The sequence below is a fragment of the Triturus cristatus genome, chromosome 4_2 (assembly GCF_964204655.1).
Source record: "Triturus cristatus chromosome 4_2, aTriCri1.1, whole genome shotgun sequence".
NCBI classification, from domain to species: domain Eukaryota; kingdom Metazoa; phylum Chordata; class Amphibia; order Caudata; family Salamandridae; genus Triturus; species Triturus cristatus.
In genome coordinates this window covers 113,515,300-113,541,252 of record NC_140586.1, presented here as the reverse complement: position 1 = coordinate 113,541,252, position 25,953 = coordinate 113,515,300, and the positions used below count along the sequence as shown (strand labels likewise).

General features: G+C 45.4%; 1 protein-coding gene across 1 annotated transcript in view; it reads right to left on the bottom strand.

The window, feature by feature from the left end:
* RDH8 (retinol dehydrogenase 8) overlaps positions 1-25,325 on the bottom strand; it is a 133,945-nt gene extending 108,620 nt beyond the window's left edge. The window contains exon 1 of the mRNA XM_085600735.1: positions 25,171-25,325. Within this exon, the coding sequence (XP_085456861.1) occupies positions 25,171-25,276 (106 nt within the window). The 5' untranslated portion in view covers positions 25,277-25,325. The remainder of the gene's footprint in view (positions 1-25,170) is intronic.
* Positions 25,326-25,953: the final 628 nt, after the last annotated feature.

The window sequence follows — 25,953 nt, the reverse complement described above, 5'->3', positions numbered from 1 at the left end:
AAATCAGCGCCATACAATGCAATGGAGGTACATTTGGCTGCATAGATGTTCAACATAGATTGCATAGGCTTCACCCCCAATTTACGTGCAAAGTCCAGGACAGCAAGTGTTGCCCTAGCAAAAGCATTACGTTTAGCTGCTAATTGTGGGGCCCAAGTAGACTTATCATCAAAAATGACCCCCAAGTAAGGGAATCTGGTAACCCGGGATAGAACATGGCCTTCACAGAACATAGTCTTAGCTTTCTTTGGTTTGCTGCCCACGATCATCACGTGGGATTTGGAAAAATTCACGCCAAGATCAAGTGCAATCATAAATTTTGCAAAGGAATCTAAAAGATTTTGGAGCCCTACTGCTGTACGTGCTAATAGGGCGGCATCATCTGCATATAGTAATGCCGGGATGGAGTATTTACCCGCCCTAGGGATATCCTTGCATGACTCAGTTAATACGGTGCCCAAATCGTTAATATAAAGTGTAAAAAGCAGGGGGGCTAAAATACAACCTTGCCTAACGCCATTAGTGATTCCAATCTTATCCGTACAATTACCAAGGCGATCATATCTGACAGTGGCAGTAAGGTCTCTATGTAGATCCGCAAGGAAATACACAATATTTGCATCTATGCCACATTTGAGGAGTAGCCCCCATAGTTTCGAACGATTTACTCGATCGAACGCCGAGGACAGGTCCATAAACGCTAGATATAACGTCCCTTTTTTAGCTATGGTATATTTTCCTATTAGTAAGTGAAGGTTCAGGCTTTGATCTATGGTCCCACGACCCTTACGGAACCCATATTGTAAACATGAGAGGGTATCCGTGTCTTCTAGCCAATCTGTTAGTCTGCCCAGGACCACACGCCCCAAAACTTTCACTGCTGAATCAATAAGGGAGCTAGGCCGATAACAACTAGGATCCCCCCTGCTGCCTTTCTTAAAAATGGGTATGATAACAGATTCGGACCAGGTGTCCGGAATACCTGCGATACAGACCCTGTTAAAAACATTTGTTAATACTATGGACCATGTCTCAGGATCAGACTTAAAGAGGTCCACTGGGACACCATCGGGACCTGGAGCCTTATTACTCGTCATCTTCCCAATGGCCTCAGCCACCTCTGTCTTGGTGACTAATAAAGTTTATGGGTTCACAATGGGGGAAGAAGTACTCGATTCCCCACAGGTGCCCACTTCATAGACTGACTTGAAATGAGAGTGCCACGACTGTTTCCCAATACCGCAATCTAATTGGTCGTTACATGGATCACGAAAAAAAGGTTTGTTTACCACAGACCAAAACTTGGCACTATTTCTGAGGACGTCCACGCAGGAGAGTTCTACCCACGCCTCCTCCCGAATCTTCATTTTCCTAGTATCCAGGATTTTATTATATTCTTTCCTCAGCCCAGCAACAATAACCCTATTCACTGGCTTGCATTTTAAGGCGGCCTTCAACTTTGTATTTGCAGTTGAGCAATTTTTATCAAACCACCCCAGCTCGGCCTTATCCTTATGCTTACCTGGGCAACTCAAGTCTGCAAAAATCTGCGAGCAGATTATAGAGTATGCCGCCAGAACCTCCTCATTCCCTGCTTCCAAATCCAGGCATGTATTTATCTCAGGTCCTACCTTACTTTTTAAATTATTATAAAAATCGCCTGGGATAACTTTATTCCATCTGATTCTGCGATCCTGATCTGTAGGACGAATATCAGATTTATCCATTCTAACCTGGGATGTTACAGGTTTTTTAAAGAGGTTCAAAATACTAAGGATCACAGGATTATGGTCGCTAAAGTGGGTCCAAGTCGCCATGTAACTGTGGATACTAACCCCAAAAACTGAACTAACAAAAATATAATCAATAACTGAATTTTTTCCATTTCCTTTAAAAGTGGGTATGTTATCGTCCATCATGAATGGGAGTAGCAAACCATGGTCTGCCAATATAGTTTCAAGAAGATCTCCCGCCACTGTGTGTTCAAAATGTGCATCCCCTAACTCGATCGGACCCAAAGGATCAGAGGAAACGCACTTATGTGAACAGCCATGGATGTTAAAATCACCCATAATTATGGTAAGACAATTTTTGCTTTTATTTTTGTTAATCTCCTTGTAATTAACCAAAAAACGATTTAACGCGGCCAGGTGATCAGTCGTGGCAACTCTGTCGTAGGAATTATAAAAATTAACAATTAAAATATCAGTTCCCCCAATCATCGAAATTTGGATTGCCAAACAATTTGGCGAACCTGTATCTAATTGGGTCAATAACCCAGGGATGCTTGCCGAAATTAATGTAGCCAGCCCACCCTTCGCCCTCCCCATACTAGTCGGGGCGGCAGATACGAAAAAGCTAGTATACCCATCAATACTCAGCGTATTCTCTGTGTCCCAGGTTTCTTGTAAGCCAATGATATCACCCATACCAATTAGTTCTCTCCATGCAGGGTCATCTAATTTACTTTTTAAACCTGCTATATTCCAGGTAATCAATTTAGATGATAAACCCGGTAGTCCCTGATCAAATCTGACTAAAGTGGAGACATTACTTGGCAATATCGCGGGTTCAGGGACAACAGCCCGTATGTCAGGGGTAGTAGTTTCTTCTCGTGTCCCTAGTCACTCATTTTCTTCCAAATTGGAAAAGACATCAAATCTATTCGAGACTGGGACAGCAAAATTATTAGGGCCAAATCTATTGGGTTGGTCATTAAACATCGATCTGGTATAAAATGGGGGGTAGAAAAAACCCAAAGGGAGAACATTCACATACTCTTTATGGATTCTCATTGACCCTGCCTGTCTCAGTATATCATTCACAAGCCTAGGAGATCTAAAACTTATAACAATACAGTCTCCCTCTAGGTGTTTAACAGTCTTACCCACCCATGGAACCCTTCTGATCATCATAAAATGATTATCAAGATGTTGACCCAAAACAGTTTTGTTCGACAAATAATGGAGAGCCTTATTTTTTAGGGAAGTCCAATGTTCCTTTTTATCAGACTCTAATTTTGGGACGTTAGCTAAGATTATGGTGTAAGGACATGCCTCTACTGGTAGGTGTAATGACAGATCCCCCCCACGTTGGGGAACTAAAGAATCTGACCCCCCCCCCCATTATTCTGTATTTGCCTTTCCTTTCCATGAGTATTTCCCTGGATGTCTTTTGATAGTGGGGGAATATTAGATCCCAGACTATTGGACACAACAGGAAGAACTGGTTGTTGTAATGGAGTAATCATTGAGTTCAGCAAACTATCAACGGAGGCCGTGACTGTACTGAGTGAGTCCCCTACCAAGGTACTTGGCCCTATCTTAGGAGCCTTAATACTAAGATGAGATTCGATGATGCTAATACGATCCTCAATGCGTTTCAAAGTAGCCATTAAAGGCTGGGTAAGTGACCTAAGGTGAGCATCCATGATTGTAACAAAGCCCGACATGAATGTCTCACTACTCTTGTCCCTGCCCAAATTAGAACAATCACACGTTCTCTCTCCCGGGTCCACTCTATCTAGATGAGGAATACCGATGTTAGTTTGATCCGACCCTGAGGCGATAATACTAGTCCTTGATTGTTTCGCCTGTTTCCGACTACCCTCTGGGTTTTTGTTTGCCTTTCTTTTCCCCGTGACAATTTTCCCCCCTTTAATCATCAGATCACTTTTGGCCCTTGACTGTCTGGTGTGTATAGCCACAGGTGAAGAGGCTATACTGTCTGTGTGTAAGGGGGCATTAACAATCAATTGACAATCTTCCACAATTGACCCATTAGGAATCACACGGGGATACACTACAGCCGGAGGTGCATTAGTAGAGGGTATGTCTACCGGGGGTAACAAAATACTTGTATGTCCAATGGGGTCGAGGGACAGTCTACGTTCAACCAAGGCTATTTCGTTTACTACAGCAGTTTCTGCCTGTTTTAAGAAATTAACCAGTGTCCCCATGCCCGCTGCCCTTGTACTCGGTTTGGAGGTCCCCTTCATCATATCACATATAATTATGTAGCGACACCGACGAAAGTACTTTACGGGACTCACCCCAGTCCAAGCGTATATGACAAATATGTTACAGGATGTTAAGGGATTGTCCCAACCCGACCTCCTTCATCCTCTGACGGCCACAGACGGCCCGCCCTCTGCCCGGGCTCAGCCCGGCACCGTCCGCGTGCGTTCCGCGATGCGGAAGTAGCAGTTTGTTTTTATTGCCTCCAGGCACGGAGGTGGGGCTGTGTGGGGCCAGTGTCAGTGGCAGGGCTTCTGGGAAGCGTAGTCCTGCTCCCACCCGAAGCACACCGCTACCACCAGCAACTGCAAAGGACCCGGTGCTGCCTCCCAGGTAAATGCGCTCCACTCAGTTTATGCAACGCAAGGCTCCCGCTCTGCTCGGTCGTCCAAGAAAAAGGCTCCCGCTCCCCAGAGGAAGCAGTTTGTTTTTATCGCCTCCAGGCACGGAGGTGGGGCTGTGTGGGGCCGGTGTCAGTGGCGGGGCTTTTGGGAAGCGTAGTCCTGCTCCCACCCGAAGCACACCGCTACCACCAGCAACTGCAAAGGACCCGGTGCTGCCTCCCAGGTAAATGCGCTCCACTCAGTTTATGCAACGCAAGGCTTCCGCTCCGCTCGGTCGTCCAAGAAAAAGGCTCCCGCACCCCAGAGGAAGCAGTTTGTTTTTATCGCCTCCAGGCACGGAGGTGGGGCTGTGTGGGGCCGGTGTCAGTGGCGGGGCTTCTGGGAAGCGTAGTCCTGCTCCCACCCGAAGCACACCGCTACCACCAGCAACTGCAAAGGACCCGGTGCTGCCTCCCAGGTAAATGCGCTCCACTCAGTTTATGCAATGCAAGGCTCCCGCTCCGCTCGGTCGTCCAAGAAAAAGGCTCCCGCTCCCCAGAGGAAGCAGTTTGTTTTTATCGCCTCCAGGCACGGAGGTGGGGCTGTGTGGGGCCGGTGTCAGTGGCGGGGCTTCTGGGAAGCGTAGTCCTGCTCCCACCCGAAGCACACCGCTACCACCAGCAACTGCAAAGGACCCGGTGCTGCCTTCCAGGTAAATGCGCTCCACTCAGTTTATGCAACGCAAGGCTCCCGCTCCGCTCGGTCGTCCAAGAAAAAGGCTCCCGCTCCCCAGAGGAAGCAGTTTGTTTTTATCGCCTCCAGGTACGGAGGTGGGGCTGTGTGGGGCCGGTGTCAGTGGCGGGGCTTCTGGGAAGCGTAGTCCTGCTCCCACCCGAAGCACACCGCTACCACCAGCAACTGCAAAGGACCCGGTGCTGCCTCCCAGGTAAATGCGCTCCACTCAGTTTATGCAACGCAAGGCTCCCGCTCTGCTCGGTCGTCCAAGAAAAAGGCTCATCCGTTGATTCATCCATCCTCTTACTCAATCATCTCTAAATCTACTCATCCATCTTTTCACTCACCCATCCATCCTTTCACTCACACATCCACCCACTAACTCACTCATTTACTCACCTTTGTCTGACAAGTTCCAAGCAGATGAGTCCCATAAACAACTTCATCCTTGCTGCAGATCCTAAAGTTGGGGATTCACAATTCCCCAGCATCCATCCATCTATCCATCCATTCACTCAACCACCTATCCACCCATTCACTCTGTCCATCATCCACCCTTCCACTCCACCCATCCATACACCCATCTACTCTTTCATTGAACCATCCATACTACCATACTTTCACTCACGCATCCATCCATCCGTTCTCTCATCTATCCATCCATCCACCCACTCTTTCATACATCCATCCACTCTCCCTTTCAATGATCCATCATTCTTTCACTCATGAATCCATCCTTTCACTAATTCATCCATCAATCAATCAATCAGTCTGGATTTTTATGGAGCTGCTAATCACCTGGTAGGGTATCCAGGCGCTTGCAGGTCCCGGAGGGCTCATCCAAACAGCTATCTCTTGAGGGTTCTTTGGAATTCTGGAAGTGAGGTGATGGTCCGGAGCTGCATGGGGAGGCTGTTCCAGGTCTGTGCTGCAATATAGGAAAAGGAAAGTCCTCTACCTCTTCTTTGGTGGATACGGGGTGTGTGGACAAGTGATAGGGAGGCAGAGCGTAATCTTCTCACTAGTGGGTGGAAGATCAGGTGGTGGTTAATGTAGGTGGGTCCTTGGTTGTGTAGAGCCTTGTATTCATGGGTCAGCAGTTTGAATTGGCATCTCTTCTCTACGGGAAGCTAAAGGAGTTGCCAGAGGCGGGTTTGATGTGGGTTCATTGAGGGAGGTTGAGGATGTCTGGCTGTGGTGTTCTGTATGGTTTGAAGTCTTTTTAGGAGGTGTGCAGCGATTCCTACGTAGAGAGCGTTGCTATAACCCAGTCAGCTGATGATGAGGGCCTCTGTCACGGTGTGTCTCATGTGCATGGGTAGCCATTTGAAGATCTTCCGTAGCATGCGCAGAGTTAGGAAGCAGGCTAAGGAGACAGTATTGATCCCTGATTTCATAGTGAGGTTGTTGTTAATGATGATTCCAATGTTTTTGGTATCATTGGCAAGTCTTGGTGCGGGTCCCAGGTCTGGCGGACCACCAGTGGTTATTGTTGTTGCCGAAGATCAGTACTTCAGCTTCATGCCGTCATGGGTCTGTGGGAGCTCCTGACTGGATGGATTTCATGACTGAGGTGGTGTCATGGGTGGAGAGCTGGTTCCAGGAGGTCAGTCCATGATTAGTGTAGGTTTCGGTGAAGGCATATTGGATGAAGGAGTCCGTGGGTGTAGGTTGGGGTTTGAAGTTTCTGCATATGGTTGCGATCTTCTCATGGAAGATGTCGGTGAAGTTGCCAAAGAGATCTTGTGAGGGTGTAATGTTGTGTTGACTGGCAGCCGGGTTGGAGAACTCCTTAATGATGTTGAAAAGCTCCTTGCTTTTTGTTGGTGCTACTTTCAATGTGTGTGGCTAGGCCTGTCTTTGTTGCCCTCAGCAGACAGTGGTAGAGGTTGAGAGAGGTCTTGAAGGCTGCCCTGCCGCAGGTGTCCCTGCTGGTGCGCCATTTTCTCTCCAGCTGTTTGCTGTCACAATTTGCTATTCAGAATTCTTGAATGTACCAGCTGCCCTTTTTAGAGAATCTTCTGTATTTGTTGTTCTTGATGGAGCAGATGCTGTCGGCGTAGTTGGTGATGTAGACATTGACGTTTTTAATTCCCTGTTTCACTTTGGTGGTGAGGTTGAGTTAGAGTTGTTGAGGGCATCTGTCCAGTGGGTCTCTGAGAATTTTCTCCAGCTGTGGTTGGGGGCGTTGGCTATTTTGGGGGAGGCAGTGTGGAGGCTGCCGGAGATGCTGAAGGGAACGATGCGGTGGTCAGTCCATGTGAGTTCTGTGACGTGGCTGTATTTGACGTGGTTGCTGAGGGTGTAAATGGGGTCCAGCATGTGTCCAGTGGTGTGTGTGGGGTCACAGAGGACATGTGTCAGTCCAAGGCTGCTCATACTGTCAAGAAGGTGGGCAGAGTTGTTGTCATAGGGGTCGGCAAGGTGGAAGTTGAGGTCGCCAAGGAAAATGTAGTCCTTGGAGTACAGGTCGATGGGCACATTGAAGTCTGTGATGGTGTTGCAGAAGCTGGAGCATGGACCCAAGGGTCGGTATGCAAGGGTGCCTCTGATAGTTATCTTGTCAATGGTGTTGAGCGTAAAGTTGAGGTATCCCACGGGGGTGGTGGAATTGTCGTTAGTGGTGGTTCACAGTATGGTCTCTTTGTGAATGATGGCTAATCCTCCTCGTGGCTTGTTGGTGTGGTCCTGGGGAATGATTTTGTACCCATGGGAGCCATTGTGGTGATGTCAGGTCTTGGTTAGGAAGATGATGTCGGGTGAAAGGGTGGTGATGAGGTCCCATAACTCAGTGTAGTGTTTACCAATTGAGCATGTGCTGAGGAGTAGGCATTGGAGTCAGTGGGTCAATGTTGGTGTGGCGTGGTGAGTGGTCAGCGTGGTGCTGTGCGACATGACCGTGGGCGTGCTGGTGCAGGAGAACGTATTATTGAAACTATAGCAAAAAGAGAATGAATTTAGTCATTTGTAAACCGCAATAGAAAGACAGATTGATAGATAGATAGATAGATAGATAGATAGATAGATAGATAGATAGACAGACAGACAGACAGACAGACAGACAGACAGACATACAGACAGACAGACAGATAGATAGACAGACAGACAGACAGACAGACAGACAGACAGACAGACAGACAGACAGACAGACAGACAGACAGACAGACAGATAGATAGATAGATAGATAGATAGATAGATAGATAGATAGATAGATAGATAGATAGATAGATAGATAGATAGATAGATAGATAGATAGATATCCCACTTATCTTCTGAAAACAAGACAACCGCAGGGTGCAACAAGGCAGCAGTGTTCGCTGGGATGTCCGGTGTTCAGGGCACAAAGGATGGTTGTGTCATACATGTGGGTGGGCCAGGAGCCAGGGGACCTGGCGCTGTGCTTAGTACAGATATGGATGAGCGCAGATAGACTAACCTTTTGCATGCCTGCTGTTCATCCGCCAGTACTAAACTTGAGCCAGTGGCTTCAGGTGCTCAGCACTTAATTTTGAACACCAGCACTTTTGACAGTCTGTCACCTTGGTGGCACTGTCTGTGTAATTTAGAGATGAGCAGAACAAAAACTGTTTATTACTTCAATAAACATAAAAATGTTTCCTTCCTGCTGCAAAAGCCATTCTTATGGCTTAGGGGTCCGAATAGTCTGAACTATCTCACTTGTAGGAGTGTTATGGTGAGTAGTTGTGTAGGTATTGTTGTTGGCAGCAGGGGCAATGAGTGGTTAAAGCTACAGCGGCCTCCTGCCAAGGGCCCCGGCACATATTTTATTACAAATTACGCACTGTGTGCTGTAGTCTCTGTTTAGTAGGTTCCGGGAGGAGGGAGGGGTGCTGGTAGGTGGTGTGCGGGGGTAGGTGGGAAGCAGGAAGACGAGTGGCAGTGGTCGGAGCGGGAGGGGAAAACAAAGCAACAGGAGAAAGGCAAGAGAAAAAAAGAGGGGAAACAGGAGAAAAAGCAGATTAAAGAGATGAAAATCAAGAGGAAAAAAGCTGAAAAAAGCAGAATAAAGAGACGGTCAAAATGAGCCAAGCATAATACAGAAATGAAAGTGAAGAGCAAAAAATGCAGAATAGAGAGACGGACAGCAGGAGCAAAGCAGAATAAAGAGATGAAAGTCTAGAGAAAAAAAGCACAATCTAGGAGGCGACGAACAAGTCAAGTGGAGAAGAGCACAATCAGAGAGGGGATAGTAATGCACAGTCAAGAGGCAATCAAAGGACGGAAAAGCGATGCCACAGCAAGGCTGGAGAAACAAGGGAGAGATGAGTCTGGGATTCATCCACCCTTTCACTCATCAATCCATCCACCCTTTCACTCAGGCATCCATGAATCAATCCTTTCACTCACTCACCCACCAACTGACTTTTTCACAATATTTATGAGTGTCGAAGGCTGAACATTTGTTACAGTACCCCCCCACACACTTTTTGCCTGGTTTTGATGCAACTTGGTCCCTGCTAACCAGGTTCCTAGTACCAGTGTTCTTTCCTTAAAACTGTGCCTCACTTGCCACAACTTCAGCAACCCCTGTAAGTCCCTAGTAAATGTTACCCCTGGTATTTAGGGCACTGGGATGGAAGAGGGTCCACTGGGGCTGCAGAACAAATCGTGCAACCCTAGGGACCCCTCACCAAGACCATACAAACTGCCACTGCAGGCTGCATGTCTGGGTGCAGAGAAATCTGAAGAGTCAGCATGAAACACAGCCCTGTGTACCATGCCCACAGACAGTGCATGAGGTATAGGTTAGTCACCTCTACGGCAGGCCTTGTAGCCCTAAGGCAGGGGGCACTACATCACATGTGTGGACATATCTGCATGAGTAGATATGATCCTGCAAGATCAAGTCCATTCTTGGATATTGTAAGTGCACGGGGAAGCCATAGAAAGTGCATGGGCCGGATACTTGTCATTACGAGTTTCCTAGCTCTGTGATGGCTTCACTGTACCCTAAGATGTTTGGTATCAAACATCTCATCTTAATAAATCCTCACTGATGCCAGTGTTGGATTTATTACTAAATGCACTCAGGAGACACCCTGGAGGGTTCCAATAAAACCTACCAAGCACTGGTGTGGTCTCTGACTGGTCTTAGGCAGCCTGCCACCACCAGACATGTTTCTGACCTTATGGGGTGAGAACCACTGCTCTCAGAGGCTGAGAAAAAAGCTGCTCTGTGCGGAAGTGCATCGCAGCACATCCAGGCCAGGATGGTCTTGCAGGGTGGGAAGCTTCAAAGGCGATGCCACCGTTGAAATGCAACCCACGATTCTTCAGATAGTGAAGGATGCCGACCCCCCCTTTTCTGCTCCACATTTGGTGAAAGGACCGGTGGGAAAATTTGTTAGATTAGGAGGTGTGCCCACAATCAAATAACAACACCCATAAGGTGGGGCAGGTGATATGAGCACAACTTTTCCAATTCCCCCATCTTGGGATGGCAAGAATTGACCTGTCAGAGCTAGGGCAGCGCCCCTTCCCACAGCAAGTAGTCACTCAGAGGGTGTTGACACCCTAAAGGTAGGTGGACCCTTGGCTACTACCTGTTAGCCCCTTTAACACCCATTACTAAATGTAGTATTTAGGTGGCATCCCGGGACCTTGCAACTTAGATTCCATGGACATAAAGACGAATCGGACAAAGAAGAGCTGCTGGCTTGAGAACTAAAGACCTGCTGCAGAATATCTCTGCAAACCCCTGCCTGCTGCTCCCAGGATTCGGCCATCATGGCATGATCTCTCATCCTGCATCTGTGAGGCCTCCAAGAACCCTAGAGCTCCTCCAGCCTTCTACAAATTTCCAAAGAACTCCCTTGGAGTAGAGGTACTACTGCCCTTACATCCGTAGACACCGAACCAGCGAAGTCCAGTCTGTCGACATACTGCCCCTCCACGACTCGTACGCAGCACCCAAACCAAAAGTAGTACACCAACTCTGGAGTGTCAGACCTGTCTCCCCACAAAGTATGAGGACACCAGGATCTACTGGAGCTGTGATGCACCAATACTCTGAGCATTGGACCACCTGAAGCATACAGCAAGACGAAGAGTCCACTCCAGACTCCAACTGCCCAGGAAGTGAGCACCCATTGAGGGACGTTGAGACCCCTGAAACCCACTTTGAAAGTGGCACAGCTGTTCTGGAGTAGCCTCTACAAGCTGCCTGCTTCTGACTGCGAGGACATATTGATGCATGCTGCACAGCTGACCGACCTGCTCTACATCCAGATCGCCCGACCTGGATATCAACCACCCAGCTGTGCTTCCGTGGTCCTGAGGCCCTTGCGACCTGCTCCCTTGAGTGGGACCCCTCGGACTTACCTTAAATTCCCCTTGTGCAGTAGGCTTTCAAGTGGCCCCCTTCCTTCTAGTGCACCAGGTACCAACGACCTCAGCACCCTGCTCCTGTCCAAATCCGGGATGCTCCTGAGAATCCGCTGGTGGAACTATGGGCCAGACCTTGTTACTTGCTTAATTCGAAAAGGTGAACCTTCAAATCCAACTGTGTGATTTTATAAGCATTTTTCTGTTTTCTCCCTTTGATTTCAATGGTGCGTAATAGAGCACAAAAGCAATTCATTTTGCGAACTTTGAAAATCGCTGTCCTTAAAAGAGCTTACTGTAGAACGAAGTTCTTGGTCTGACAAATTACATAAAAATATATGTTAGTTTTAAAATTGGTCTCAGATTTATTTTTGAGTGTGTGTGTCATTTATTGCCTCTGTGAGTACAACAAATGCTTAGTACTACCCTCTGATATGCCTAGCTGATTGCCCACACCACCACAAATAGAGCGTCAGTATCATCTACTTTTGCCTCTGTATACCAATCTGTAACTCACTGGACTCTCTGGACAGTGTACTTCCTTTTAGTGCTCTATATAGAGAGCCAGCTTCCTACAATGAGCCTTTGTCTGCTGAGTTGCGGACAGAAGAGGTCCATTAAAAACTCCACCCCAACTGTAGCTGCTAAAGAGGGGGCTCACAATACCTCTGCTAAGCCCCAATATACAATATGAACATGTTACATTATCATCATAACAATTGACCTATTTTGGTGTGAGTAGTTGCTGCATTTGGGGCTGGGTTTGGCTGCCAACCAGGGACACCTATGAGGTTTTTCTACACAAAATGGCATGCAAACCTCAAATTTTTGCTAAAATTAAACAGTTTTCGCACATTTCACAGAGGGAAAGTTCCAGATTTTTTTATAGATCTACATACCTGCCTGCCACCCACGATTCCTGCACTTCTTCAAATAAGCATATTACCCCACTTGCGAGGGGAAGCCACCCCCATTCCTTCTTTATTTTCTTCATTTTCCCTGGTAACTAGTGCGCTTTTGTCCCATGACCCCTCGGCGGAAGGGCTCAGAAAGACTACTGAGGTTATGTTGGGGTGCGGGCATGGTCCGATGCCAGGTTGGCTGCCTCTGTGTTGCAATCAAACGAAGTTACCAATGTGGTAGATTCAAGTAGTTGTTTATTGGTTGATGATAAGATGGTAGTTACATAGTAGATGAGTTAGATCAGGTAGATATATGGTGATGTACAGTCCATATATGGTCCCACCAGGAACTGCATCTCTGCTGCTCAGCCCACTCTCTCCAACTGTCATACCTCCCAGTCAGGCAGGCACACCAACATTCCAATGGTCATCAGGCATTCCACTCACACACCCAAGCAGACTGGCTAAGCAGCAACACACGTAGATACAACACATCCCCCTTCTTTACAAAATCAAAACACCAGTAGAAACAAGCCTAATGAGATAAACACAACTATGCAGAAGACTTGTAGAAACATTGCATTCAGAAAATATATCTCAAATGAAGCAATGATGTATCATCTCAAAAGATAATGAGAATGTGAAATGAAAGAAGGTAAAATAGAAAAGAATTAATGCAAAGACAAGAGATAGTAAGAATACGAAACGAATGAAGATAGATAGAACATAAATAAGTGCAAAAGAGAATATAAGAATACTACACAGCACCCATCCCCTTTCCTTGGAAAAATAATCTAAAAAACAAACATGCAAATACAGAGAATTGGAAAAACAAGAATGGAAAAATACGATATCAAGAATTCAGGAAAAGAAAGAAATTCACCTGGAAAGAAGATTTCATCTTGAAAATGAGAATAGGACAAAAACTATCCTCCAAATTAGCATATTAAATTAAATTGAATTGTGTATTCAATTCTTGACAATTTCAACTCCGCACATTGTGCATTCAATATTTTGACAATTTCAACTCCGCACATTGTGCATTCAATATTTTGACAATTTCAACTCCGCACATTGTGCATTCAAACTTTTGACAACTTCAACTCTGTGCATTCAATATTTTGACAACTTCAACATCGCATGTGCGTTCGACACTTCAATACTTTGACAACTTCAACTACGCACATAGTGCATTCGACATTTCAATACCTAGACAACTTCAACACCGCACATTGTGCGTTCGACATTTCAATACTTTGACAACTTCAACTTCCCCTTAAATATTGGGATCACTACCCATTAACCATATCAATATAAAGTATGGGTACACTGCCCATTACATATAATTCAATAAAATGTGGGTACACTGCCCAACTTAGTGGTACGTTGTCCTTACAAACCTGGCTAAATACAAGATAATAAAAAGAGCATAACTGTAATAAGCAAAATTTCCATGAACCACTTATTCTCACTGACTGAAAAACGTTGTAATAACTGTAAAAAGATTTTAGTATCTTGAATATTTCATCCTTTTTCTTGAAGAACGCTGTAGCCTTCAACCACAAAAAGTATTGACAAATAAAATACAAAACACAACCACCAGATGGCACTCTTGTGAAAAAAATAAAAAAATATAAGCCTTAACTCGAACTTGTTCGTGATTGTTTCTGTTTCCGTGTTGATTCCAGAAATTATGACCAGTCTCTGTGCTCAAAGGTAGTACCGGTGTGAAAACATGTTCAGCTCACTCAATAAAAGTTTCAATAGTTGGAGGTTGTATTAGGTGCCAAAATTGTGGTACTTTGATCTCATGGGTAACACCGATTCGGCAGAACACATATTCACTGCACGGAAATCCATTGTTTATTTGCACTCCGTTGCGTTCCCGTAACCATGGGACACAACAACAAAAATGGCTGCTTGACGTTGCGTGACCTTGCGCAGTGACGTCCTCAAAGTCCTTCAGGAGTCAGAGAATACACAAACACGCTAGATGCCGATGACACATTGATTCTCCGCCGGAACACATGGAGATTCGACGACGTCATCAGTGTAAGGATGACAGCGTCGAAGAAGGATCGCTCAGCTGGCAAACGGTGAGTGAGGACACGCGCGCACAAATACAGTCACACCAGCAATTTACTCACGGTTACATTAGGATGACTTCAAAAGTAAGGAATAGGTTAGTTCTTATTGCCGACTTTCAAGAACGCTGGATGGCATCAGCTGGGCTAATTATAGTGAGTTACTTGTTTCTGGCAGGAGTGCCTCTTTCATATTCTGGAAAATTTTATAGAGTTTCATTCGTTCGTGGCAGCAGCATACATCTATTTTTAACAGGCATTAGCTGACAGGCTTCTTCTGTCTTGAATTAATTACCGCGTTACCTTGGAAACAACTTCCTTTACTCTGTAGTATCTGTGCCAATCCTCGGCTGTCTTTCTTGGATATTGCCAGTTTCTAGTAGGTATAAAATTAACAATGTTTTGTTCACCACAGGATGCTCGTAGTATACACTCGTCGTTAATGCTGTGTCTCTCCAGCATATGTTAATTAATAATTTCAAACTGCTTAAATGAATTTCATTGAGGAGTGAGAAGCGCCAAAGTAGGCTGTCCGGTTGATGGAGGACACTGGTGGGACAAAATTGGGTGTTCTTCTCCTCGTTTCCAAGTTTAAGTTCCTTCAAAATTTCTGTACAATTATCCTTTGCTTGTAAATTCAAAATCTTCACTTCAGGTAGGCAGGAAACAGTACACGTAGGGTTTTTTATCCAGATCGTCGCCAATGTTGCAATCAAACGAAGTTACCAATGTGGTAGATTCAAGTAGTTGTTTATTGGTTGATGATAAGATGGTAGTTACATAGTAGATGAGTTAGATCAGGTAGATATATGGTGATGTACAGTCCATATATGGTCCCACCAGGAACTGCATCTCTGCTGCTCAGCCCACTCTCTCCAACTGTCATACCTCCCAGTCAGGCAGGCACACCAACATTCCAATGGTCATCAGGCATTCCACTCACACACCCAAGCAGACTGGCTAAGCAGCAACACACGTAGATACAACACTCTGCCCTACTTTTTTTCATTATATTCCCTGGCATCTAGTGGGTTTTATGCACCCCAAGGGGCAGGTTGAGATGAAAGAATTCAATTTGCCCCAGTGCAAGACAGACGGTTGAGACCTTTATGGGGTAAAGGCACATCCCCATGCCTGGATGGGACATCCACACCCATTCTATTTTTTTAATAATACCCCTGGTATATAGTGGGAATTTGGGTGCCAAAGGGGGAAAAAGGGTCATTTGGTGGTGGGCATTACCTGATACCAGGGTTGATCGTCCCCACACATTCCTTGATTTTTTTTTATTTTTTAGATTCTATTGAGCTTTCTTCCCCCTCCACAGGCTTGTCTTTAGCAGATAAGCGGCATATCTATCTATCTATCTATCTATCTATCTATCTATCTATCTATCTATCTATCTATCTATCTATCTATCTATCTATCTATCTATCTATCTATCTATCTATCTATCTGTCTGTCTGTCTGTCTGTCTGTCTGTCTGTCTGTCTGTCTGTCTGTCTGTCTGTCTGTCTGTCTACCTATCTATCTATCTATCTATCTATCTATCTATCTATCTATCTATCTATCTATCTATCTATCTATCTATCTATCTATCTATCTATCTATCTATCTATCTATCTATCTATCTATCTTTTGCAGTTTACAAATGACTAGATTCAATTTCTTTCTGATATAGTTTTAATACTGAACAATTCTACCACTGTTTTCAGAAGACGATAATGCTCATTCCTTTACAGCCACTCTGACCCAGTACTTTCAATAAAAGGTAATACAGCCACCATTCAGGATCTAGCTCTAATTTGAGTTATGAAACTGTTTATCACCTCTTCTGTGACTTGGGTGACATTTGTCATGCCTTTCAGAGCCCTTTCTGAAGTTCCATTTTTTAAGACCTCCTCTTTAAATCTCAGCAAAGATTAAAATTCAGAGCTGAGATGGTAAATTAACTAAAGGCTCTTAGACTAAACCCCCACAACACCTTTACCAGGAAAACTCCACAGAGGCAAGCTAAAGTTCTCCTTCAAATATCTTTATCTCGCTGTTAGGTAGCATGGGCTGGGCTCAGGTCTTATTCAATCAAATGAAAAACGAAAAATTATGCAGAATATAGGATCAAGACCACGCTTATAAACATGACAATAAGGTATTTGTAACAAAAGGTTTGGAGAAAATGATTAAGGGAAACTAGAGAGGAAAAAGCAGTTCCAACTTTTGAGGAAAGTCAACAGGAGCCACTGTTAATATGGCACTCTTATGTTATCCTATTGAAAACATTGACATGGTAGGAGAAGTTACCTGCATACACCCTCTGAATGAACATGGGCAACATGAGGCCAACTCACGACAGTTCATAGGGCCTGCTGGCGGTCATGGCAGGGTTTTTGCTGCTCTGCCCCTAAATGTAGATTGGGCTCTGTTGACTCCCTAACTGATTGGACCTTCCCAAAGCCAGATGATGATGCCTGACCTTGTGGTATAGATCAGAGGTGTCCAGAGTAGATCAAGAGGTCCAGATTAGTGACACATTTTCAGCATACTCACTAAGTAACTGAGTTGCATTTTCCTTCACTATATCTAACTAGAACCCTGTGCAGGTATCCTCCTAATCTGGGATGGATCCTCCCACCCTGAATCTATGTTGGCACCCCAGATAGACAGTGCTTGCACAAATGAAAAAAAGTTCTGAGCTGGCTGAAGCACCAGTGAAACCAGGGAAGTTGTATATTTTTGGCCAAGTTCTGAACTTCAGCCCAATAAATGGGTCTCTTAATCTTGGACACTTTTTAAACGAGACTTACTGCTTACGTGTTCTGTACAATGATGCAGGAGCCAAGCATGAGCTGGCTCCTCCTCACTCCATTCTATGCCATGCTTAGGTGAGGTATATAAGTTGTCGGTGCAGGGACAGGGTTGGTCACACAGATCAGTTGCTGGAGGTGATGAATCATGAACTTTTGACTGTACGCATATAGACACAATAAGGTACCAGACTTGGCATTTCGTCTAAAACGTACCATACCATGCTAGAACAGGGATGTGTGAGGAAATATGATTGGGGCATATTTAGCCTTTGCCCGATTCGTATAGCATTTGCTGATCTGTTTCTAATATGCACAATCATTCTAATGCATTTTCCTCGTAGATGAATAATGAACAATAAATAATCATGTAATAAAATACCAATGACTGTATGCATACTGATTTCGGCGTATAATCATGTAATAAAATACCGATGAGTATATGCATACTGATTTCGGCGTATCATCATGTAATAAAATACCAATGAGTGCATGCATACTGATTTCGCCATATCATCATGTAATAAAATACCAATGAGTGCATGCATACTGATTTCGCCGTATCATCATGTAATAAAATACCAATGAGTGCATGCATACTGATTTTGCCGTATAATCATGTAATAAAATACCAATGAGTGCATGCATACTGATTTCGCAGTATAATCATGTAATAAAATACCAATGAGTGCATGCATACTGATTTCGTCGTATAATTATGTAATAAAATACCAATGAGTGCATGAATACTGATTTCGCCGTATAATCATGTAATAAAATACCAATGAGTGCATGCATACTGATTTCGCCGTATAATCATGTAATAAAATACCAATGATTGCATGCATACTGCTTTCGCCGTATAATCATGTAATAAAATACCAATGACTGTATGCATACTGATTTCGGGGTATAATCATGTAATAAAATACCAATGAGTGTATGCATACTGATTTCGCTGTATAATCATGTAATAAAATACCAATGACTGTATGCATACTGATTTCGGGGTACGGGATGGGGCTCTAAGTATACAACCTTCGGATGAGAAATTCTCTGATTGGTTTGTTTGACTTCTAACGCTCCCTTTCTACTAGGCCCTAACTCATAGGAGCATAGTGAAGGGTACCAGCTACCTCTTTTTCCCTACTCAAAATGTTGCTTTTATTTTGGGGCTTAGGGGACCTACTGGGTGTTGCTCTCAATAAACTGGGTTTCACATGAAAGCAGGATACTAAGCACCAAAGTCTGCGCTCAGAAAAAAAGTATCTGAGGTGTAAGATCCTCAGGGTTTAAGGACTCCTTAACCCTGCAGCGTATATGGGCGGAGGGGTCCGTGAAGGGCAGATACTGTCGCCAAAGTTAAATAAACTCCCAATTTTTGTAATGAGGTTCATGATTCTGTTTTCAGTGCCATACAGGGGCAAATTTGAGAGTAGTTCTGAAGAAAAGTGCAGTGATACATTCATGGCAAAGACCATGCACAGTGAGCACTGTAGCCAGGCCCTATGCACAGGGTCCGTGGCTAAAGGCTATGGACAGCTGATGGAGAGGTACAGGATCCAGTGCGAAGGATTCTTTCAAGCCAGGCCCTGTTCCCAGAGCACATAACGCACAGGCCTAAAAGCTGTGTGTGCTGGTTTAATTGTAATCCCCAATGTCTAAAGTTGACCAAAAGGCCCGGCCTACAGCTAGGCGTGTGTCCTGTCTCTTATGTGGTCAACCCTCTTTGTAGCCATACCCCACTGCGCATGACCACAGTGCAGTTGCAGGGCCTTTGTAAATGCCTGGTTCTTTTTAATTCGTTTTATTTAGTCTGGTCAGCAGACTATAGGTGCAGGGCCTGGCCTGTCACTGAACAATGTTCCAGTCCTTATACTAGCCAGCCCCCATCTCATGGAACCACCTGCCAACATCCTTCAGACGTGAACAGCAAACACTGGGCCTGGCCCATGTGCCACCAACGGGCTTAGCAAGGTCTTTGGTCATGCATAGTAGGCTCAGGGTGTGGAACTGTAAGCCCAGCACTACCCTCAGTGCCACCAAACTACCATGTGTGCACTTGGGCATTAGTGTGTTCTGAGTCTCACCTCCATCCAAGCCCTGCACTGGTCCCTGTGCTGCTAAACCAGATTCTCACTACCTTTGGCCATATGTAGTGGGTTCCGGGGTAGTATCTTCTGCCAGCCCAAAAACCTGCATTGATCACTGCCAGCAGTCTTTGGTCAAGCATAGTTTCAGTGTGATTAATTTTAGTTTTTCTTCAACCTTCCACCCAAAAAGTTATTTTTTTAAACATGTGTGGATTTACATGCACATTAATGGATTCCATGACCCTGGTCTATAAATCCATGTGAGGAAAATGTTGGGGCACTATCTCTCCCTCAGCGACCCATCCTCGCCCACACATCATCCTGAAGGTTAGGGGTTTCCGCCTGCTCCCTCACATCACTTTTTTCCAGGTTGTAGGCTTTGGTGCCTGACATTTTCAACAAAATAAATTATAAGTTGCAGTGAACCAATCAGATTGCCCGGATCCTTTGATGCTCCAAAGATGCATGTATGCCGCATTGGCCAACAGGGAAATATCCTCCCGCTTCCACTAGGATCTGAGGATAGTTTCCAAATTAACTGACAAGATAAAGAAAAGTTCCTTTATGATTAACTTCTGGAAGCCCATGCAACACCTTTTTGTAAGGCACATATCTAAAAATCCGACTGAATGGAATTACAACTAAACACAAACAAGCATTGGCAATATCAATCGGTCTCGCCATTAGGATCTTATATGTATTGCCTGCCGATCAAATAATCTCCCTGTGCCTGAATGGGCCCTTGTGTAATGTAACCGGAGCTCATGTAAAGCGCTCCAATACCTTCAGGCAGAGTTCGCTCTATAGAAATCTGCATTAAAAAAAAACTGTGCCAGCCTTCCTCAAGTGCTCCTCCCGAGCAGCCCTGCCTGCCGATCACATAATTTCCCCGTGCCTGAATGTGCCCTTGTGTAACGTAACCGGAGCTCATGTAAAGCGCTCCAATACCTTCAGGCAGAGTTCGCTCTATAGAAATCTGCATTAAAAAAAAACTGTGCCAGCCTGCCTCAAGTGCTCCGCCCGAGCAGCCCTGCCTGCCAATCACATAATCCTCCCGTGCCTGAATGTGCCCTTGTGTAACATAACCGGAGCTCATGTAAAGTGCTCCAATACCTTCAGGTAGAGTTTGCGATATAGAAATCTGCATAAAAAAACCACCTTGCCAGCCTGCCTCAAGCGCTCCTCCCGAGCAGCCTTGCCTGTCGATCACATAATCTCCCCGTGCCTGAATGTGCCCTTGTGTAACTTAACCGCAGCTCATGTAAAGCGCTCCAATACCTTCAGGTACAGTTCGCGCTATAGAAATCTGCATTAAAAATAACACCGTGCCAGCCCGCCTCAAGCGCTCCTCTCGATCAGCCCTGCCTGCCGATCACATAATCTCCCCGTGCCTGAATGTGCACTTGTGTAACGTAATCAGAGCTCATGTAAAGCGCTCCAATACCTTCAGGTAGAGTTTGCGCTATAGAAATCTGCATTAAAAAAAAAACACCGTGCCAGCCTGCCTCAAGCGCTCCTCCCGAGCAGCCCTGCCTGTCGATCACATAATCTCCCCGTGCCTGAATGTGCCCTTGTGTAACGTAACCGGAGCTTATGTAAAGTGCTCCAATAACTTCAGGTAGAGTTTGCGCTATAGAAATGTGCATTAAAAAAAAACACTGTGCCAGTCTGCCTCAAGCGCTCCTCCTGAGCAGCCCTGCCTGCCGATCACATAATCTCCCCCTGCCTGAATGTACCCTTGTGTAACGTAACCACAGCTCATGTAAAGCGCTCCAATACCTTCAGGTACAGTTCGCGCTATAGAAATCCGCATTAAAAAAATCACTGTGCCAGCCCTCCTCAATCGCTCCTCCCGAGCAGCCCTGCCTGCCGATCACATAATCTCCCCATGCCTGAATGTGCCCTTGTGTAACGTAATCGGAGCTCATGTAAAGCGCTCCAATACCTTCAGGTAGAGTTTGCGCTATAGAAATCTGCATTAAAAAAAAACACTGTGCCAGCCTGCCTCAAGCACTCCCGAGCAGCCCTGCCTGCCGCGTTACCTGACCTCAGAGATGGGCGCTGGTTGCATGTCTGCTGCTGCGGATGAGGATCACGCGCCGACAACCACCCTATGGGGGGGGAATCGGCAATCATAAACATCAGTGCAGCTGAAAAAATATGTGTGTCTGTAAACGATCACCAGAAGTTTGCACACAATCAACATCACACGCTTGGCTTAAACAAGTCACATTAAATAAAAACTCAACAAACGCACCTACTACTTCCCCAGCTCCTTCTTACACAATGTACTGCCTTCGCCCATCCCACCCCTCCTCCACAGTCCTTCATTCACCTACTCATCCTACTAAGAAATATACACGTAACACCACTGCCTCTACCACCCACTGCCATTTCACATGAAGCCCTGAGCCCCGAGTTTTACCCCCCTTCCCCTCTGCACCTCTGCAAACACTGATGCAGCATGATCGGAGCCAAACCTCTGACTGCAACTTCCACCTCTGCTGTCCGGGCTCGGACCCATGCTAGATCCAGCACCTCACCATGCATGGAGGAAAGCTCCTCTGCCCAGGACCACTCAATGTGCTCCGGTGAGCACAGTCCTGCACAAGTACACTGCACCACCACCCGGTCGCGGGCAGGCAAAAAGGCTCCACTCACACACACGGTTCACCTACCTCATAAGAACAAGTGTGCGTACATATTACCAAGCTATAACAATAACCAGCACGTACTTTTTTTCTAACTTTACCACCGAGGGCGGTGTCCTTTAAGCGGGCACTACGCTCAGTGTTAAAGTTTAAAAAAAACAACAACAAAAAACAGAGCGTGGTGTCCCTGAAGTGGATGCCGCGAAAACACAAATAAATAGGCAAGAGGCAGAGGCAGACTTTTGGCGTACATGCGTACGATGTATAGCATCGCGCGCGTGCAAGTGTCTAGGTCAGGCAAAATAGAGTGCGAATGCAGCCAGCCAATCAGAGGGGCAAATAAGCATTTACAAATGCAATAGAATTCGTATTTACGTGAGTCCTATTGCATTGTAAATAAAACTGCGGTCGTCGAAGAAGGCAGGAACAGGAGTGGGTGGGGTGTTGTGGTGGGCAGAGAAGTGACGGACTGCGGGAGGGAACAGGGGGAGGCAGGGGAACAAAACCGTTTTAAAAGTAAAGGGGCCGATAGCTATGGAAGGAGAAAAATGACGACATGGCCGTCAGGAGGCGGGATTAAGTTGAGAAAAATGAATCAGATTACAGGAATTCGGCCAATCAAAAAGATTGGCGGAAAGTGGGCGGAGCTTCCCCCACTATACTGTATACAGCATCTCTCGACGAGACAGCGCATGTGCAGCCTAGGCGATACCTAAAAAGGGGCTATTTGGAGTAAACTTCTGCTTCATACCAAGTTTGATAATATTTAGTTCATCATATTTTGCTGTAGCTGTAATAGTGTTCCATAATTATACTTGAACCACAACAGTGTTTTTGTGTGATGCATAGGTTAGACCCTGCACTGTCACAATCCCTGGAACCAATAAGTGAATAACACTCAGTAGCGCTGAAAGGGGCGTGGACGTGTTCTTACTCCTATTTCTAGAAAAAACAAAAATGAAGTAAATTAAAAGGGGTGTAAAGAGAAGAGGGTGAAGAAGGGTGAAGAAGGGCCCACTGGAGAAAGAATAGGGGGCAGGTGTGGACTCTTCTTCCAAAGTATATCAATCCATAAACTGTAGCCACCAAAATGCCCCAAACTTGCAAAGTATAATTAATATCTGTAATACCGGATTTAGAATTTGTCAGACGATGACTCCGTCCACCTTATTACATGCTCCATAGGATAGAATGCATGTGTAGTGAGGCAGACAGGAGATCCGTCACGTTTTTGATGGAGCACCTCTAAATCAGGGCCTAGGTCTCGTAATAACATTTGCCAGAACACATCACACATCAAACAGAGCACACATGTACAGGTCCCATAGCAGGCCATCCATCACATTACAACTTGCTCCACTGGTCGCTGTGTGACGCCGCACAAACAACACACCAAAACAGAAAATTTGTGGTACGACCATTCACTCCACGACACAGACACACGAATAGGACAATGGAATTAAAAATACAAAGATCACACGTCGAACCTGATTCAATCATGAGTGAAGACACGAGATCGCTAGCGCCAAGAAAACAACTGATCCAGATGCAAACCTCTGTTTATTCTAGGATAGGAATTCCCAGCAAATCAGAATTTACTCCATCTGGTAAATTATTGGGTGCGAAAACTCGACTCCATCGCACTTTTTGCCTGGCCAATGTCGGCAAGTCACGAGAAGCTGACAAGAGGAACTTAATGCTATGAGCCTTTAACCAGTCTGAACTTGAAATAGGAGATACTACAGACCTGACCCAGTAAAAAATGGAATACCTATCAATAGTGCAGCAGGTGCAGTCTTTTTATCCTGACCCGGAAGCTGTATACTGGCTGCAGGGAGGCCGCGGTTATTTTGCCAGATGGTTAATCAAAAGCCAGCAAAAGCGGACGTGTATTAACCCACTCCTGGGATGACCTATAAAAAAGAAGGCACATCAGCCTAACTGCAGAACACCAATCACTATACAACGGTTGGCATTACGAAGTTCTTATTAATCCGTATCCCGACCATATAGACCAACGGTGGCCCCAGTATACATATCTACATTGTGAATACCTTGCACCATAAGGTTTTTAATGAAGAGGTGATCATCATTCCCCTCTCTCTGTATGATTTTATACTGCAACGAGACAAATCTCCAGATGTGTTAGTTAAATTGAAACCTAACATCATCTTCGCTATTGTTAGAAAACTGTCCTGAAGAAGGTGTTTATTTCAACCGAAACGCTGCGTCGACAATTGTTTTCTCATAATGATGTCTTTTTAATGAAATGTTTTTATATGATATTGTTATTATATGATATTGTGTATATAATCGTATTTAATAAATACCCAATGCAAACGTATGATTTTCCCTTTTTTTGATTATTTAATAGTAAGGTTGACTTTATGATATTAAATAACTGTCATGTCCTCTCATATTAGTAACTTTCTGACCACCAGCATTGTTAAACTTGTGATTTTACAATATTGGGGCGAGGGACTTATTTGCTTTCTGCAGGTGCAGTCACACCATGGCCCAGTGATCTTACGAACTCAGTGCACCCAAATTCTTCAATTTTCTAATCAATGGATATGAGAACCTTGCTAGACTGCTGCCAGTAAACACCTGATCACGTGTTAAGGTGTTTACCAAGTCGAGTAAACACTTCGGGGCAGATTTGCAAGACCCGTGCGTCACTTTTAACATGGGAAGAGTGAAGCAAAAGTGGCGCCAGGAGCTTGTAAATCTGCCCCTTCATGTCATATTTTCCACCCCCATTGTGTCCAGGGCTTAAGGCAGCAACACAAGACGTAGAATAGCTCTTGTTGCTTAAAATCCAGCGTATTACTTACTACCCGGAATGGGTAAAAGCCAAACCTCTCAGATAAGAACTCACACAGAACCAGGTCACGCTATGAAACACTGCCACGCAGCCTGCAGTCGGGGCAGACCAGAACACAACACCTGAAAAATACCTTCGTAGAGAACCCCCAGAAGCACTTGAAGCGGGGCCCGTTTACAACCTACAGTGCTTCGAAGCATATTAATGACAGACTTTGCGCTATTGAAAGTAAGAAAGAAATCCTGACATAATTCGCAATATAATCCCCCCTCTCATCCAGGGCATTCTACACACGAAGGAAGCCGGGCCCAATAGGGTTTCAGACACTTCGAGCGGCCCCAGGGCTGGTCTCGGGTGTCTGGCGTGTATAGCCCACCTCGACTCGCTCTTACCACAGTAGCGCTTGTTGGGGTCCTGGGCAAGCTGGACAGCGATCCGGAGGCCGATGCCCGAGGAACATCCCGTGACCAGGACAGTTCTCTGCCCGCCGCCTGCCATCTCGCACACTCCACAGCGAAAAGCGACGCTCACGGGATAATCTCCAACTTGGAACGAGCTGCCAGTCACATGAGCCCTTTTAATCGGATGTTTTTAACCTCTGGCAGACTGCTGCCTTCAGTAGGCGATTTACTGGAGCGTTCGGGTCTTTAAAGGAGCGCGGACGCCATGTCCTGGCTGGAAGCCCCACCGCCCTCTATACTGCCACTGTTTCCGTCCCACACGGGCACATTGTGGGTTGACAAGACTTCTGTGACCCATGAGACTGCTCAGCTCGGCCGCCGCACAAAGGCTTGTTGTTTCTCAATTAAACAACAGAACAAAACGGAACCCTTAACTTGAGCTGTCATTGCGTCTAATTCGAACCCTCCACCCAGTTTTTTGTTAAATGTATCATGCAGAATTTCTGAGTTAGTGTGTTATGTTTGGAACTCGTTTCTTTTACGTGAAAAGACCAGGACTGACGTATGCAGCGGTGTATGTGAGACCATCACATAACATGTCACAACATGATATCTTGCAGGGGTAATTTGCTCTCACCTAGGCCAACTCCTTGAATTGAAATCAACTAAAGATGCCTGCCTTAGTTTGTTAATTGAAAAGCAACAAAAACAAAATCCTGGTGCTGAGAGGGAGTGTGGGCTTAGCCATGGCCTATGGTAGGCTGGTTAATTGAA